At 37.6% G+C, this 17,743-nt stretch overlaps 1 protein-coding gene across 4 annotated transcripts in view; it reads right to left on the reverse strand.

Moving 5' to 3' along the window:
* Nucleotides 1–17,743, reverse strand: part of anchor (integral membrane protein GPR155 homolog anchor) — a 54,805-nt gene that overhangs the window by 26,570 nt on the left and 10,492 nt on the right. For all 4 annotated transcript variants that reach the window (XM_022059242.2, XM_022059243.2, XM_022059245.2 and 1 more), the window contains 3 exons: nucleotides 8,389–8,554; nucleotides 7,252–7,407; nucleotides 4,857–4,940 (listed from right to left, as the gene is read on the reverse strand). In XM_022059242.2, the coding sequence (XP_021914934.2) occupies nucleotides 4,857–4,940; nucleotides 7,252–7,407; nucleotides 8,389–8,554 (406 nt within the window). The remainder of the gene's footprint in view (nucleotides 1–4,856; nucleotides 4,941–7,251; nucleotides 7,408–8,388; nucleotides 8,555–17,743) is intronic.

Here is a 17,743-nt window from a genome sequence, read left to right on the forward strand (position 1 = left end):
GGTTGTCTTGATAGATGATCTAGCTTGGTTATTTTTTTTATTTATTTAATGTTTTACATTTATATTAGTGTTCCCTAGGTGGATTATTTGTTTTTATTTATATTTCTTCATTTATTTTTTTTGTGTATAATATTGTTTCTATTTTGGGCTTGCCTGTATTTGGCTGTTATATTTAATACTGTACATGTATAAGTTTAGTTAATCTGTTAGTGTAATATTTTTCATTATTATTGTATGTATTATCAGTGTTTGTCTGTTATTGGCTTCTTGCTGTTGGCAAACAAATAAATGAATTGAATTTTATGTTGACATTATGGATATTAAACAGTTATAATTTGGAGCTTACTTATGCGTTCCTTTATGATATTCATGCAAACAATAAATAATGATGATAATGATAGTGGCAGTGGTATTAATAACTATTATGATTATGATAATGTTGGTTGGAGCTTATCCTTCACAGGCTAACATCAGAATTGAATATGGAGATCACAGAAACCAAGAAGATAAACCTAACAAGTTGGAATCTTCCCACATGGCATAACCCCAGAGAGCAAACTAAGGGATCCCCATCAGATGTGGAAAACAAGCTGAATGAATCTGTGTTTCATATGCTGCCTGGTAGGCAACAGGGAAAGAATAGAGTCAAAACTAAGCACGACAGTAAGTGAAGCACAATGATATGAAACTGACTAGGTGAACTTTTACATACCATAAACACTCTCAAGAGTGGTTATGACATGTAAAAGTTTCAAAAAAAAACACAACAACACTCAAGCACCTCATGTTTCACTTCCTAAACATGATTTGTAAAATTCCACACCCACAATGGAGGGATTATGAATAGAGTATGAAAATTAACATGTGTGTATGTATGAGCTCTATCACTATGTTATATTCCAAATATTGCAGGACTTTCTACTTCAGTACATTATAATTTTCTCGCTAAAACTGTATAAAATACTGTCTCAACTAGCTGAGTCTAAGTTATATAACATTTGCATGTATTAATAGTGATTTATTATTTAAGTATTGTCATTGGTGTTAAATCTGTATGTGTTCTGATCTTGTATATTATTCAGTGAGATGTCTATTCCTGTTTGTAGTATTGGGACATTAGGTTCTGTACCAGGTTAATTTATTTTAATTTCTTGTTGGTGCTGAAAACAAATTGTTTTATGAAGATGGCTGTCTTCTGGATTGTTTAGCCTCGTAGTCTGGTAGAAGTTCAGACGTCCTTGCTGCCTCCATCATCAGGATGAAGATGAAGGCAGCATAGAACTCAGAAACACCAGTAAACTTCTAACAATACTCACTGCCATGAAAACCTCAAATCCTACTGAATTCTTTTTGATTCTTAATAACTTTTCTGGGCTATAAGATGTACTGGAGTATCAGACATCCAGATTTTATACAGAAAATTGTAGATAAAAACCTGTTATACATTCACGCTATCGGAACCTCCTAGACTTCATCATCCTCACTATTCTAGGTGACCTGTACAATTTATGCAGCTCCTTGTTATGCAATATTCTAAATTCCCCACTTATTTCATCCTCCCTAGGTCCAAATATCTTCCTGAGCAACTCATTTTCAAACACTTGTAATTTATGTTCTTCCTTCAAGGTAATAGACCATGTTTCACAACCATACAAGACAACAGGCAAAATTATTGTCTCTTTCCACATCCCTGCTGATAACAATTTCTAACTCTTTTAACGATATTTAAGGTCAACATTCATAGCGTGTTTAGTTCGATTTCCATTCTCTAGATCTCATTTAGTGCAGTACGCTACTCACGAAGAGCATAGTCCTTGTTCCAATGGTGTAGCAGAAATCCCCACAGACCTTGTGTGTGTGTGTGGGGGGGGGGGGGGGGGGGTTGGCCGAGGGCCTACGGGGGCTCTCAGGTATCAGGGCAAATGTATAGTGATCAAGTGATCAAAACGGTTACCCATGGCAAGGGAGGGCAGAATGATTCCACTACACTGCTGCCTTGTTTGAATAGAGAGTGTTCTATGCTGTGAGTGCACATGGTATTGAGCTTTTTTCCCCCAATCTTTTAATCCTCTCTTCTAGCTCTTCCCTAATGTTATGGATTTTTGGAAGACCTACGGAGAGAAATTACCTGACAAAATAACCAATAACATATTTCTGTATCGGTATGAAACATTCAGCTGTCAAAATCAGTCGAAATGAAGAATTCAGTGCAATTTCAAATCTTTGTTAGTGAACATGTCTTTTTAAAACTTGGGACAAACACTTGGAACTTCTAAAAACAATTTTACTTCTGTGGTTTGGGTTTGTCGTGCTGTGTTTATTCACTGTGGTTTTTATCCCTGTTCCAGAAGTATATATTTGTGTGTGTGCATGTGCATGATAAATGTAATGAGTAATAGCAAAAGTAACATTTGGCTACAATAACGGATATAATGAGTAATGGTTATAACAAGCACTTTTAAAATTATTCATTGTCAGGACTTTTTCCATCAACTGTTCTTTAAAACCATGACGTTTCGGAGGCTGGTTCAGTATCCATCTCCAGGTGAGAGGTACCTACTCTGTTGGGTCACTGGACAGTGACAAAGACTAGCTCTATCTAAGGAATCCAACAGAGTAGGTACCTCTCACCTGAAGATGGAGACAGAACCAGCCTCCGAAACGTCGTGGTTTTAAAGAACAGATGATGGAAAAAATCCTGACAATGAATAATTTTAAGTGTAAACTACCGTCGTCAAAACCCTTTAGAATTGAACAAGCACTTTTCCTCAGTCTCTTGAATCTCGTTATAACGATTTTGACTGTAATTATTTACCACTGTTGTTGCTGATGTTGATCCCATATTTTTCCCATGTATTCAGTTTTGTCTACATTTACTTCTAGGCCTACTTCCCTGCTAGCCTGTAGGAGAGTTTCTGCATTCTTGGTTCTTTTCACTTTGTGGTAGTACTTCCTGGTTCCAAATCAAGACTATAAGCTTATGTATCTCTGAGTGCAGCGTCCTACCACCTGCATGGATTAGTTATGCTGGAATTGAGTCAATACCTGGAGATTTATAAAGTTTTAATTTCCCCAATGGCAATTTCAGCTTCATTAGGGCTCGGTTTTGGGATGAAGGGCTCTACTGTATGTACTTCAGGCTCTTTAAGTTGATCAGCTACGTGAAAGTTTAATAATGTACTAAAGTAATCTTTCCATTTATATACGATGCCATGTGAGCCCGCGAGGAGATCCCCACTCTTATCCTTGATAAAATGTGTCCTACGTTTGTACCCTTTCTTAAATTCAATTATGAGTCTATATAACTCTCTGATGATTTATTTTTGCTATCAGTTTCCATCTCCCCTGTGTGATCTTGGAAATACTCCCTCTTCTTATTCCTCAAAGTTCTGCAGCTTTCGTGCCTTACTCTGACATATCTTTTCCTGTTTATTCGTATACGGGCCTGCAGCCATTGCAATCTAGCGTGCTTCCTCCGTCTTACCAAGATAGAGCATTCTTCATCAAACCATGCTTTATTTTGTGACATTTTATGATACCTTACACTCTCCTCAGCTGAAATTTTGTTATCCCATATATTTTTCCAGGCCTCATTGACGTCTACTTACCTACTGTCTGTATTCTTCTCAACGTTTTCTAGGATTGCAAATCTACTCAAAATGTTTACCTGATACTACAATGATTGATCGTCTCCTCCAATTGTTTAGAACATAATTAATTTGATTTTGATGATCTGATTTTTGGATGTGGCAACGTTAACTAATCTCACCCCATTCTCATTACTAAAATAATGTAAACTCTCACTCCCTATAGTTGGTTTTGAAATATCCTACAGACCAATTTTGGCACTGAATTCTCCTAGTAGAATTTTCATGTTGTATCTACTAAACTGATCAAATATACACTCTAATTCTCCACAAAACTATCTTTCATCTTATCACCCTTATCTTTAGATGGTACGTGCACATTTATAATAATAATATCACACCATCAACCTCACATGATTAAGTATAACAGCCTATCATTAACAAATTCTACTCTTTTAACTGCTCACTGAAAATATTTTTTCACTAAAAGACCTGTTCCCAGGCAATGGTCCATATTCCATTTTCCATTGTGTAATATGTAGTTCGCCTTTGTTAGGTGTCCATCATCAGGCCATCTAAACTCCTGTATCCCTGCAATATCCAACCTATACTTTACTACGCCCATAGCTAATGTACCCTATGCCCCTGTTCTACATAAGCTCCTCGCATTCCATCAATCCAATTCAATTACTTTAAGTAATTCATAACAGCAAGAAAGCCAATTACAAGTAAGTACTGGAAAGTAGACAAGGTACAAAAATACAATAAGAACTATAAATAACACAAGAACAGAGAGCAAATAGATTAAATATAAAGAGTCTGTATAAAGGAAAGTCGTGCATTGTATAATATAACATTAAAGTAACAAGTATAACAAAAAAAGACACAATTATAATGATTTCACTTGTAATCAACATCAATATTGTATTAATTTTTACTTAAAATTTTCAGTCAGTTCACTTTTTTTATTAAAGGTACTAATATGTCAATTATATTGATTCTTATTACTTTTATGACTGATGTATCTTCCAACTTAATAATAGTACATGGAGATTCCATTACAGTGACATCTGTGAGGAAAATTGCATAGTTTTCTAATTGTTTATGAATTTTTTGCACTCATTTAGTAGTATGATGTACATTCTGTTGTCAGTAAATGCTACAGGACTATTTCCTGTGGAATGATTTTCATTATATTACAGTGAATTTTCTAATGATAAGTTGAAGTTGGTTTTGTTGTTTTGTCAATAAACATTCAATGAAACATACCTGAGATACAACCAAACAAAATGTCATTTTGTGAGGTATTCTTTTATATTTCTTGCTGCATATAAATATGACTAGAATCCAAACCTGAAAGGAAAAGAAAACAATGAAGAAACAAAAATGTTTAATTCATTTTGACCTTTTACAGTAAAGATTTCCAGCATGTTAAGTAAAAATCAACTTCAAGTGCACTTCACAACTATTTATTTCTCATAACTTAAATTATTTTCTTGTTAAAAATCAAGTTTCCAGTGTCTATGCTGTGTTCTACACAATATAATAGACAGAAAATACAACACTTGTAGCTACATTCTTGCAATATTTTGGGGGAAAATTAGCATTGCCAGCTCAGAAAGACCTCTATCTAGCAGATGCAATACCAAGAACATTTTTAGTGTAGCTGACAGACAGTTATGTCACAAAGTGATGCCCAGTGCATAGAGTGTGATTCAATATTAGACAAACAAAATTTTACTGGCGAGTTGTACAACCATATACGAGGTGCGATCGGAAAGTTTACAGACTGTGTCAATATTGGGCGAACCGGATGTAGTACGAGCTTCTGCCGCTAGGGGGTGCGGCCTACATTCATAGTGAATCAGTGTGCCAGCCGGCATCATCGAATTAGCATTTGTTTCTTAGTTACGGGCGTTTTGGTAGTGCATTACACCGACCCTCCTGCGATTTCGGAATGGCGTGTGCATCAAATTTTGCCAAAGACTCGCCAAAACGGCTACGGAAACCTATGAAATGCTAAAGCAAGCATTTGGGGAGTCCGCAATGGGTCGTGCATAAACTTTTGTGTGGCATTCACGTTTTAAAAATGGCCGAACCTCTGTCGATGATGACGAGCATTCTGGACGACCATCTTCGAGCACAACGCCCGAAAATGTTACAAAGATTCGGCAGGCCATTCACGAAGATCGACGTCGTACCATCAACGACTTGTGCGACATTGTTGGGATAGGCTATGGGACCTGTCAGCTGTTTCTAAAGGAAGAACTCCACATGCGACGCATCATGACAACGCGCCAGCGCACACCGCCCTCAAAGTTCGGCAGTTTTTGGCCTCAAACACCATGGCCGTCATCCCGCAGCCTCCTTATTCGCCGTGTGACTTCTTCCTCTTCCCAAAGATGAAAATTCAGCTAAAGGGAAGGAGATTTGAGACGATAGAAGAGATTCAGGCTGAATCGCAGATGGTGCTTGACAGGCTGACAAAGAAAGATTTCCAGGGATGCTTCCAGGCTTGGCAGCGGCGCTGGGATCGTTGTGTTCACTCCCAGGGGAACTACTTCGAGGGTGATGGATGAATTTAATACCTGAGATAAGTGTACAGATTTTTATAGGCGCAGTCTAGAAACTTTCCAATCACACCGCGTATAATGACATGAGTTCACATAAACATGGGTCCACAAAATTCTTAGTTTTCTTAATGCTGCAATTTGATGGACAAAGCTTCTGGTGAGCATAAGTAGTAGCCAAAAACATGCTGCATCAAATTACATGGCACAGTGTTGGCAATTACTAATATTATCGACACTTCATATGCAAATAGCACATCAAAAGTGTAACAGATTGCACTGTTACACTCAGCCTCTAACTGCACTATTATGTGCAGTACTGTCTGTCTAGCACTACTGTGTCAATAACTACGTTTACCCTAACCAGTTTTCATCTGTACATTTGACAGGTCTCTGACTTTGCCATACACAGATTGGAAGTTAGTGCACTTACTTGGTGATTGTGATTAGTGCCATCTGATACACTTATGATGTTGTTTGCGTACATCATTTTACCATCATTATACAGTAGCTAATTTGACATACTCCTGTGCAATATGAGCCAGGATAGCTCAGTCAGTATAGTGACTATCTACGGGCTGGACGACCGGGGTTCGATCCCCGATGGGGGCAGAGGATTTTTCCTCTAGCCTCTGCGTCCAGACCGGCTCTGGGACCCACCCAGCCTCTTCTACAATGGGTACCGGGGACCTTTCCCGGGGGTAAAGCCGGCCGGGGCGTGATGCTGACCACTCACCCCCATCTAGTGCCGAGGTCAAGGAAGAGAGGAGCTATACCTCCGCTCACCCCAAACGCCTACATGGCGTGTAGTGGGACAAACTTTACTTTTTTTTTACCTGTGCAATATGTGTATAATTATTACTTATACTAATCACATGCTTTGCATGTCCAATTGCACCATGTAAGAAGGGCCATAACAATAATATTAAGGTTTGCAAACCCATATTTATATACAAGTATATCATTGCTTTTGAATGTACAACTCACCAATAAAATTTAAATTTAACGATGAATCACTCTGTATATCTAACTAGATGCAGAAATCTGAATCATAACCATGAAAGGGTTTGTATTTGCCATTAAATTATACTTACACAGGCAACAATACCAGCAATGCTGGTATCCAGAGAAAATGAATCTAATTCCTGAAGATAATCTGAGGGTTTCAGCTTGTTGATTGTGATCATTTTGGCTGATATGAACATCAGTGGAGCTGATATGAATGTGCATGCTACCATTGAGCTTGCAATCTGGTAAAAAAAATAACAGAATTATGTCCATAGTTGTCTAGGGAAACAGGTTCACCAAAAAGTTACAAAACACTTTCACAAAACAAAACAAAAACAAGAAAAGAAAGGAAAGAAAGAAAAAGACACAAAGTATTTATACAATAAATGTAAGATCAGTACTGGTATTCTGAAACATAAAGAGTAGGCTGGGTGCACAAACTTCAGCTGTCTACCAGTTTCATTTATATATAAAATACTTAACAGTAATAATGAGCTTAGAGATTTGAGGTTCCCAAGGTGTCAATATGACATTGTTCTGCTGGACTGTGATAGCATTTTCAGCCTGAAGATGGAGAGAGTATGTTTATCTAAACTGTTGGTATTTACCTATGAGTCCACATGGCATCACAACCCAGTAAAACACCATCATCAGGAATGATGAGTTATTTGTAACAACAGCACATGTTCATTGTTAAAGTATTATGTTAACCAATTAATCTTATACAGACAGCCAAAATGCATATATACAGGCTCTCCAGTTCCAAATAAATTGACGGTATGCATTCTATTGATTGTTTTCATAAAATAGAAAATGTTAATAACTAGACCTGATGTTGAGTCAAATTGTGCCACAAACAAGGAGGTAAATATCTTTAAATGTTGAAGAATATACTGATAGAATTAAAGGATGTTACCAAAAAGCATCATATTTCTCATGCACTTTAAAACTTTTCACACACACTATAATTATAATAAAACATAGTCATTAAAACTGGGACAGCTCAGTGATTACCATACAAGAAAATACTCAAAAAAGTAGAAATGTATTTGAAACACAGCAATTAACAGTATAAGTAACAAATACAATTAGCTATGCAGTTAAACAGGTTTCCTTCCTAACAAATAAAATACTGTATAATAAACTGTATATAATCAATAAATTCTAAGAAATTGGTACAAAATTATGTGATAATGAATTAAAAAACAGGGATATTCACTTACCAGATCTATGTCAATTGAATACTGTGTGGCAAACACAAACACACCTGGAGCAGCTGGAAACACTCCATACAGAAACCCGTATGTACTGAGGTCTAGAGTTTCACTCACGTTAGTGCCAGGATGAAATAAGCTCACAACTTCATGTATCACTAGGGGAAGAACTAGCCTATAACAAAAAATGAAGGCTCAAAAATTACATTCTACTGGAAATTGTGAGTCATGATACTTTAATACTGCAGGCATTTATCTGTAGGATTTGAGGTTATCATAGCGGTGAGTCTGAAGATGGCTGCCTCCTGGGTTGTTGTGGTCTGTAGTCTGGTAGAAGTTTACCGACATTTCAGAGGTTCTGATGGTGGAGGCAGCAACCACCTCTTAAACGTCGGTAAACTTCTACCAGACTACATGGCAGAACAACCCAGAAGACAGCCACATTCAGGTATTCATCTTATTATTATTATTATTTAGTGTTCTGTCTTACGACAGGTCCATTGCTCTGCCCAAAAAGAGCTCTCCAGTTTTCCATATTCTTGGCTTCTCGTTTTAATTCCTGGAACGTCATCTTCTTTCCTTGTTTAAGATCGTCGGTTAGCTGTATCAATCTTCTTCCTAGTCCTCTCTTTCCTTCAACCTGGCCTTTGGTGATGTCACTCAGTAATCCATTCCTTCTCATAATATGTCCCAGCCAGTTAGCTTTCCTTCGTGTAATCGCCTGCAGAATGTTTCTTTGCTCGTTGACTCTCCTCAATACTTCTTCGTTGGTCACTCGATCCGTCCACCTGATCTTCTCTATTCTTCTCCAACACCACATTTCAAAACTCTCCAGGTATTTCTGTTCCTTCTTCCTGAGTGTCCAAGTCTCTGCTCCATACAGCGCGACACTCCATACGTAACACTTCACTAGTTTCTTCTTCATCTCCAAGCCCAACTTGCTACTGAGAAGTATCCTCTTCTTGACGAAAGCTGCCTTGGCCATGGCTATCCTTGCTTTTACTTCCTTGGTGCATAGGGCGTCCGTCGTGACTATGCTTCCCAAGTACTTGAAATGCTCCACATTCTCCATCTGTTGGTTTCCAATTACAATGTTCAATGGTTCTGCTCTCGGTGCTATCCTCATTACCTTTGATTTTTCAATGTTGATTTCCATTCCATACTCTCTACCTGTTTCCACTAACTTGTCCATCATGTTCTGTAATTCCTCCTCTTCCTTCGCCAATACTACTAAGTCGTCTGCATACTTTACAGTCTTTATCACTCTTCCTCCAATTTTGAAGTCTCCTGTTCCCTCCAGAGCTTCCTTGGCAAGCCATGCCCCGTACAGGTTAAAAAGAATTGGTGATAAGCAGCATCCCTGTCTTACACCTCTACCTATCTCAACGCTGTTGGTGTCTCCTGAGTCCAGTCTCACTTTGACTTTTTGCTGCATGTACAGGTTTTCGATTAGTCTTCTATCTCTCCAATCAATTCCAATTCTCTGTAGGATCCTCATTAATTTCTTCCATTTTACTCGATCGAAAGCCTTCTTCCAGTCGATGAAGCAGGCACATACTTCTTCCTTGACATCAAGAACTCTCTCTGAAATTATGCTCATAACTCCGATGGCATCTCTGGTTCCTCTTCCTCTCCTGAATCCAAATTGGTCATCTCCCATCACTTCCTCTATCTTCTTTTCTAGTCTTTTAGTCAGTATTCTAGTCATTTTCTTAGCCGCATGTGAGATTAAGCTGATGGTCCTGTAATCGCCGCACTTCTTGGAATTCTTTTTCTTCTGTAATGGAATCATTGTTACTTCCAGAAAGTCCTTGGGCCACTCACCGGAGGTGTATACCTTGTTAGCGAGTTTAGTAAGAACCTTCACTCCTTTCTCTCCAAGTTCTTTCAATAAGTCCGATGGGATTTCATCATCTCCCATAGCTTTTCTTCTTCTCATATCCTTTATGGCCCTCTCTACCTCGCTCTTCAGTATCTCTGGACCTTTGTCGTCCTCCTCTACTTCTTCTTCTGGCTCCAATTCCATCTCCATCTCATCCTGTCGAATGGCCTTGTCATAGAGCTCTTCAATATAATTTTCCCACACAGCTTTAACTTCATTCTGATCACTGACTATCTTTCCTGATGAGTCTTCTATTTCCTGTGTTCGAATTCCGATGTTCTCTTTCCATCCTAGTTCTTTCGCCTTTGCATATCTGCCAATTCTCTGGAGTGTCATTATCTCATCACATACTTCATTGATGTAATCTTCTCTTGCCTTGTCTGTTTCTCTTCTCAGTTCGTTGTTCAGTCTTCGGTATTTCTGTCTTCCCTCTTCACTGTTGATATTCTTCCATCTCCTCCTCTCATCCATCTTATCGAGCATAGCCTGTGTAATCCATGCCTTCCTTGGTATCCTTTTCATCCTACCAACCTTTTCTTCTAGTGCCACTGTTAGGCACTTCTTGACATTCGTCCATTCCTCTTCAATGCTTTCGCCTTCACTTTCACTTAATTTTCCTTCCAATTCTGCTCTTACTTCGTCTCGTGCGCTCTTCAGGTTCTCCAGGTCCCATCTCTTCTTCCTCACCCCCTACTCCTGATTTTCTTCATTCTGGTGCTGACGTTTGCAACTAACATATTATGATCTGAGTCGATGTCCGCTGATGGCACTGTTGTCACATCCTTTACGCTATTCCTAAATCGTTGCTTCACTACTGCAATATAAAATGCTTATGTACATTTGTGGGTGCAATGAATTTTCAATCATCTGCATGTAATAACCAGTTAAGTGACAATGTAAATTTCTTTTAAGTACTCTGAAAGTATGTAGGGTCTCACAACAACAAAAGGATTTTAATTAGTTTCAATTCTTTGGATCTTATCCATCATCTTAATTGTTTATAAACAAAATGTTTCAGAAACTGGTTCTGAAATTCTCTGAAATTGAACCTGTCTCTAACACATTTTAAGGACATAAGATAATGGAGCAAATCCAAGAAATTGAAACTAACACCTTCAACAGAAAATTCGGGAATAAGAATAGTCTTTAATTTTCATTCCAAGAGTGATAGTAATATTTGTGTACTTGAAGTGTGATATTTCAGATGAGGTTACTGTCATCATCAGGGTGATGAATCTCACCAAGTTTATACAGATTTGGAAGATTTTATTCAGTGACACCTAGAAAATCCAATTAAAAGACTGTTTAAAATCACAAGATTTACATAGTGGTCATCAGTCAAAAGGAAGTTTTACGAGACTGTTCCAGCTCCTATGTTTACCTTTTGTATGTACTACTCTCCTCTTGCTTTTTGGTGTACAGTAGTAAAATATTTTAGCAAACATGCTTTCATGCAGGTACTTACAAGTAATGACTTGTTCAATTGATTTAAAATTCAACAGATTTTGTGTGTTAGATGACATACCTTGGACTGCCAGAACCTTTGTCTTTGCAGTTGATATTTCCACATAAAACACTTGTGGATCTTGAACAATTCAAATATGCTCCAGTGTAATAAAAGTTGTTACTGAAGCAGAATTTTTATAGTTATTTCTAAGGTATTCTATCACTTTTCTACCATGTCACCAATAACTGAGGGTGGTTCAAGGTTGATGTGAACTTTTCTTCATAAAAGGTGTCTGCACCAGAGTGACAAAATATTATTCATGGTAAATGGTTGGAACAATGCTCTCACTCCCAAAATCATAGCCATAAGCTCTACATCAGTGGTATTCAACCTTTTTTGTTAATTTCTCTTCAACTTTGTACCCCCAAAGTTGTTGGTGTATAATTCAAGTTATACATAGTATATAATCTACATCTAAAATAAATTAAATAAATTACAATACTGATTATTCAGTGTTTATCATAAAATAATATATTTTTTAAATTTCACGTACCCCCGGGGGTACGCGTACCTCAGGTTGAATACCACTGCTCTATATCATAATAGAAGCACTACAAGATGGCATCAGACCCTGTTATTCTAAGTGTGGAACAGCGATGCATGATTCCTCCTGTCATCGGCATAAACAATAAGAAAAAACATGCTTTGATCTATCCAAACATTCCCTCAGCTATTCGTCCTATACCCCACAATCATGAACTACCTGTACCTGTCCCTCCTATCTCCTACACAGCTGATTGCAGCAAAGAATGCTCACCATCACCACCATCAGATGACGCCATTCCAAGATCATCGGCATCTCAAGATAAGGAGTTTGTGCCAGAAATGTTACCTTCTACATCTCACAGAGTAATTCAAAGTAAACTGAATGATCTAGCGAGAGAGATAGAATTGCCTAAGTATAAGGCAGAGTTGCTAGGATCACGAATTAAGCAATGGAATGTACTTGAAGAAAATGTTAAAATATCCTGTTATCGCGTTCATCAGATTCCTTTACAAAAATGTTTTCCATGCAAGATGATCTTGTATTTTGTGATGACGTAGATGGTCTTATGGATGCCCTGCATATAGAACATAACCGAAATGAGTGGCGGCTTTTTATACCCAGTATTCCTATAGCTCATGCGGTTCATATGAAAGAGACATACGATAACATTAAACAATTAATTAACAGGGTGAATTATGACAAATATAAGTGGTGTATAAGTGCAGATTTAAAAGTGATAGCTATCATACTAGGCCTTCAGCAGGGTTGCACAAAATATTGCTGCTTCCTGTGTGAGTGGGACAGTCATGCATTATGAAACTAAACAGTGGCCCCTTCGACAGAACTTGGAACCAGGTAATAAAAATATTGTCCGTGAACCACTGGTAGATCAAAGTAAAATAATACTGCCAGCATTGCACATTAAATTGGGTCTGATGAAAAATTTTGTAAAAGGAATGGACCGAAATGGAGAAGCCTTTAGGTACCTCTTTCACAAATTTCCCCTCCTAAGTGAGGCTAAAATCAAAGGAGTTTTCGTAGGCCCCCTAATAAGAAACCTGATTGTTGATAAACATTTTGTTGACATTTTAACGGGAGAGGATAAAATTGCATGGGAATCCTTCAAGTCAGTTGTTAGGAATTTTCTTGGAAACAACAGGGCGCCAAACTATAGGGAATTAGTAGACAAATTGTTGAAAGCATACAGTAAAATGGGGTGCAATATGTCTCTTAAAATGCATTTCCTCCACTCTCACTTGGACTTTTTCCTTGATAATCTTGGATCGGTTAGTGATGAACATGGCGAACAATTTCACCAAGATATTTGTACTCTTGAAAGGCGTTATCAGGGGAAATGGAGTGCATCAATGATAGCTGATTACTGCTGGTCGGTGGTAAGAGATGCCCCTGAGGTAAAATACAGAAGAAAGGCCAAAAGACAACGTCTATAAGGTAGGTGAAATTTTTTAAACATTTGCATATCATATTGACGAATTTATTGGTGATATTTTACAAAAGCACTAAATATCTTCAAAACACGAACTAACTAAGCTTTTTTACTGTCATTTTCTAATTTAGCGGACGAAAATACATAAGAATTGATTAGTTTCATTTCTGATAAATACAACTCATTAAAACTTGTTGTCTAGTGTTACGATATGTATGAGATTTATGTAAAAAAAAAAGTCCAGATCAATCACGACCACCCTCATAAATTATAAATAAAGACTGTATGTGATACACACTTTTTCTTAAACTGAGATTAAATTTTATCTGTGTTCTACTTTTAATTTTCTACTTCAATATTAGAATGACATAAACATTAATATATTTATAATACTTAAAATTTCAATGAGAATGTCTTCTATTTCATCTTCATGAGTCATAAAAATCTAAATATCCTCAAGACACACAAATAAAATGGTATACAAACATTTTCTTTCAGTCTCCATAACTGACCCAGATACTTGGGTTGATGAAAATATGATGTACTTAGGTACTGTGAACAGATCTGCATGATTTATAGTGTTTGGTTTCTACAAAAACTACCAATACTTATAACAGTTTGTTTTAAATTTTACTCTGGAGACATTTCTCAAGTGGGAGATTAAACTAACTAACTAACTAGATGGCTTACCGAACCCGAAGGTTCAACACCGAATTAACCAAGGCCCTCCATCGGACCCTGTCATGGGCCAACAAAATCCAGTCTCCTTCGCCTCCTATCTCCCATAGATCCTGCCTGAGATTATCCTCCCATCTACGTCCAGGTCTCCCCAGCAGTCTCTTCCCCTCAGGTTTCCCAACCAGTACCCGGTGCACACCTCTTGTCCCATCTATGCGCGCTACATGCCCAGCCCATCTCATTCTTCTCGACTTAATCACCCTGACAATACTGGGGGAGGAGTACAGATTTTTAAGCTCATCATTACGCAGTGTTCTCCATGCCCCATCGTCTTCCCTCTTAGGCCCAAATATCCTCCTCAACACCCTGTTCTCAAACACCTGCAATCTGTGTTCCTCCCTCTGAGTGAGAGACCATGTTTCGCACCCATACAAAACAACAGGCAAGATTATTGTTTTGTATACTTTAATTTTCAGGTTCTTAGAAATCAGACGGGAATACAAAATATTAATCTCCTCCTAACTTCCTCATGAGTGTCATTTTGATTTGTTATTGTTGTTCCCTGATATTTGAACTTTGTAACCCTTTCAAAGGACTTATTAGCTACCCTAAGATAATTTTGTCTGCCTGTCTGCTGACGACGAGATACTAACATGTACTTAGTTTCTTCTGAATTTACTTCTAGCCCCACCTGTCTACTAGCCTCTAGTAAAACTTCTGCATTCCTCTTTATTGTATTTGTCGTCCCCCAATAAATTAACATCATCAGCATATGCCAATAGCTGATGTGTCCCATTCAATTGCAAACCCTCCTGCCTATCTTCAACTTTCCTGATGGCATATTCTAGCACAAAGTTAAAGAGCAAGGGAGACAAAGCATCTCCTTGTTTCAGACCGTTCTTGATGAAGAATGTTTCAGATACATATTTATCTACTCAAATTTTGCCACAGGTTTCATTTAAGCACATTTTTATTAGACTCACTAGCTTCTTTGGTATAACAAATTCAGTAAGAATATTATATAACACTTCTCTCTTCACAGAGTCATAGGCTTTTTTGAAATCTATAAATAATTAATGTACGGTCCCACCGCACTCCCATTTTTTCTCTAGTATCTGATGAATACAAAAGATCTGATCAATTTGTGTATCTGTTTCGTCTGAACCCACACTGATGATCCCCAATAATTTCATTCGCATATGGGATTAATCTTGCCAAAAGAATCTTTGATAGAATTTTGTATGAGGTTGATAGCAGAGAAATTCCTCAGTAATTACCACACTCAGTCTTGTCCCCCTTCTTATGAATAGGAATAATTATGGATTCCTTCCATTGTTGTGGCATCTCTTCCTTATCCCAAATTAACTGAATAAGCTTATGGATCCTCATATGCAACCCTTTGCCACCTGCTTTAATTAATTGTGCTGGAATCTGATCAATACCTGGAGATTCATAACTTTTCAACTTCCAAATGGCTAGTTCAACTTAATCTAAACTAGGTTCTGGCACCAACAGTTCAGCTGTATGTATTTTAATCTGTCTAATATCACCAGTCTCATGAACATTTAAGAGCTCGCTAAAGAAATTTTTCCACCTATTCACAATTTTTATTGGATCTGCAAGCAAATTGCCATTATCATCCTTTACCAAATTGGTCTGGGGTTGATATCCTTTCTTAAAGTTATTAATGCCTCTGTACAGGTCTCTGATATTTTTTTCCTTATTATTTATCTCATGTTCAGCAATTTTGCCCTTCAGTTATTCCCTTTTCTTATTCCTAAAGGTTCTACTAGCTTCACGTCTCACATTACATAGATTATCCGCATTTGTTTTGTTTGGGTCCTGAAACCATTGAAATTTTGTTTGCTTCCTTCGATCTATTAATTTGGAACATTCTTCATCAAACCACGGTTTATTTTGCTTTCTCCTGTAGTATCCTAGTTTCTCTTTGGCTGAAATTTTGATGCAGTTTCTGACATTTCCCCACTCCCTGTTGATGTCCACACTTTCATTACCTTCATTTGTCTCTAAAATTTGAAACCTATTCAAAATTTCCACTTGATATTTTTCCTTCACATCTCCCTCACTTAATTTTTTCAAATAAAATCTTTCTGTGTCAAAATTTTGTTTAGTTCGTCTACTTACTGAAAGTCGCTCCCTCACCTTTGGTACCAGCAGATAATGATCAGTGTCACAATCTGCTCCTCTGAATGATCTCACATCAATTACATTTGTCTGCCTTCTCTTATCTACTAAAACATGATCTATTTGATTGTGTGTGCTACCATCTAGAGAAGCCCAAGTGTATTTAAGAATATCGCGATATGGAAATTTTTTCCTTTTATAATTAAATCGTTTAACGTAGCGAAGTTTACTGCTCTAACACCGTTATCATTACTAAGTGCATGCAGACTCTCCCTGCCTATTTTGGGTTTGAAAATACCCTCCTCCCAATTTTGGCATTGAAATCTCCTAGCAGAATTTTCATGTGATACTTGCCAAATGTATCAAATACTGATTCCAATTCTTCATAAAAGCTATCCTTGATATCATCGCTTTTGTCCTCAGTTGGGGCATGAACATTAAGGACAATGATGTCGCACCAACGTCCTTCCAAAATTACGTAAGCCAATCTGTCACTCACAAATTATACTCTATTAACTGCTGCCCTAATTCTGCTATGAACAAGAAAACCTGTCCCTAACTGATGATTGTCATTCCCTTTTCCACAGAAAAATGTAAAATTGTCCACTGGGATCGTGCCCTCCCCCTCCCATCGCACTTCCACTAAGTCTAACTTATAATTCTCTAATTCCCTACTCACTGATTTCAGTGCCCCAGCCCTATAGAGGCTCCTAATGTTCCAAGTACCAAATCTCATATCCCTTTTCAATTGCCATGGTCGTGCCAAAGGGTCCATCCTGATCCGAAGTTCGGTTGATTTTTTCGTAACAATGCTTTCTTTTAAAGGTGAAAGGTTGTTAGCCTTACGCCCAAGCCCCAGCCTGGAGGACCAGGGTATCACTCTTAGTCTAGCGCATCGCCTTAGACCTGTCCGACTTGGGTGACCCTATCATGAGAGGGAGATTAAACATTGCATCAAACTACTCATCATGACATGAGATTTAGTATAAAAAATCTACAGGCCTACTGCTAAATTTGATCACTAAAATTTCTCTAATAGCAGAGAATTGAGGAAAATAAAGAGAAAGTGTGCAAATAGTACTGTAAAAATATGCTTGCAAAAGTACTTGGGGGGGGGGGCTAGACAGATTTCAGAAAATTATGAGCAATTCATATATCTGCCATTGGATACCTGTAAATTTTGATGGCAGAAAAATGGACTGAAATGCAGTTCCATTA

This window comes from Zootermopsis nevadensis, unplaced genomic scaffold (assembly GCF_977971745.1).
Source record: "Zootermopsis nevadensis isolate Lab colony 2312 unplaced genomic scaffold, Znev_1.0 Znev_ptg000006l, whole genome shotgun sequence".
Lineage (NCBI taxonomy): Eukaryota > Metazoa > Arthropoda > Insecta > Blattodea > Termopsidae > Zootermopsis > Zootermopsis nevadensis.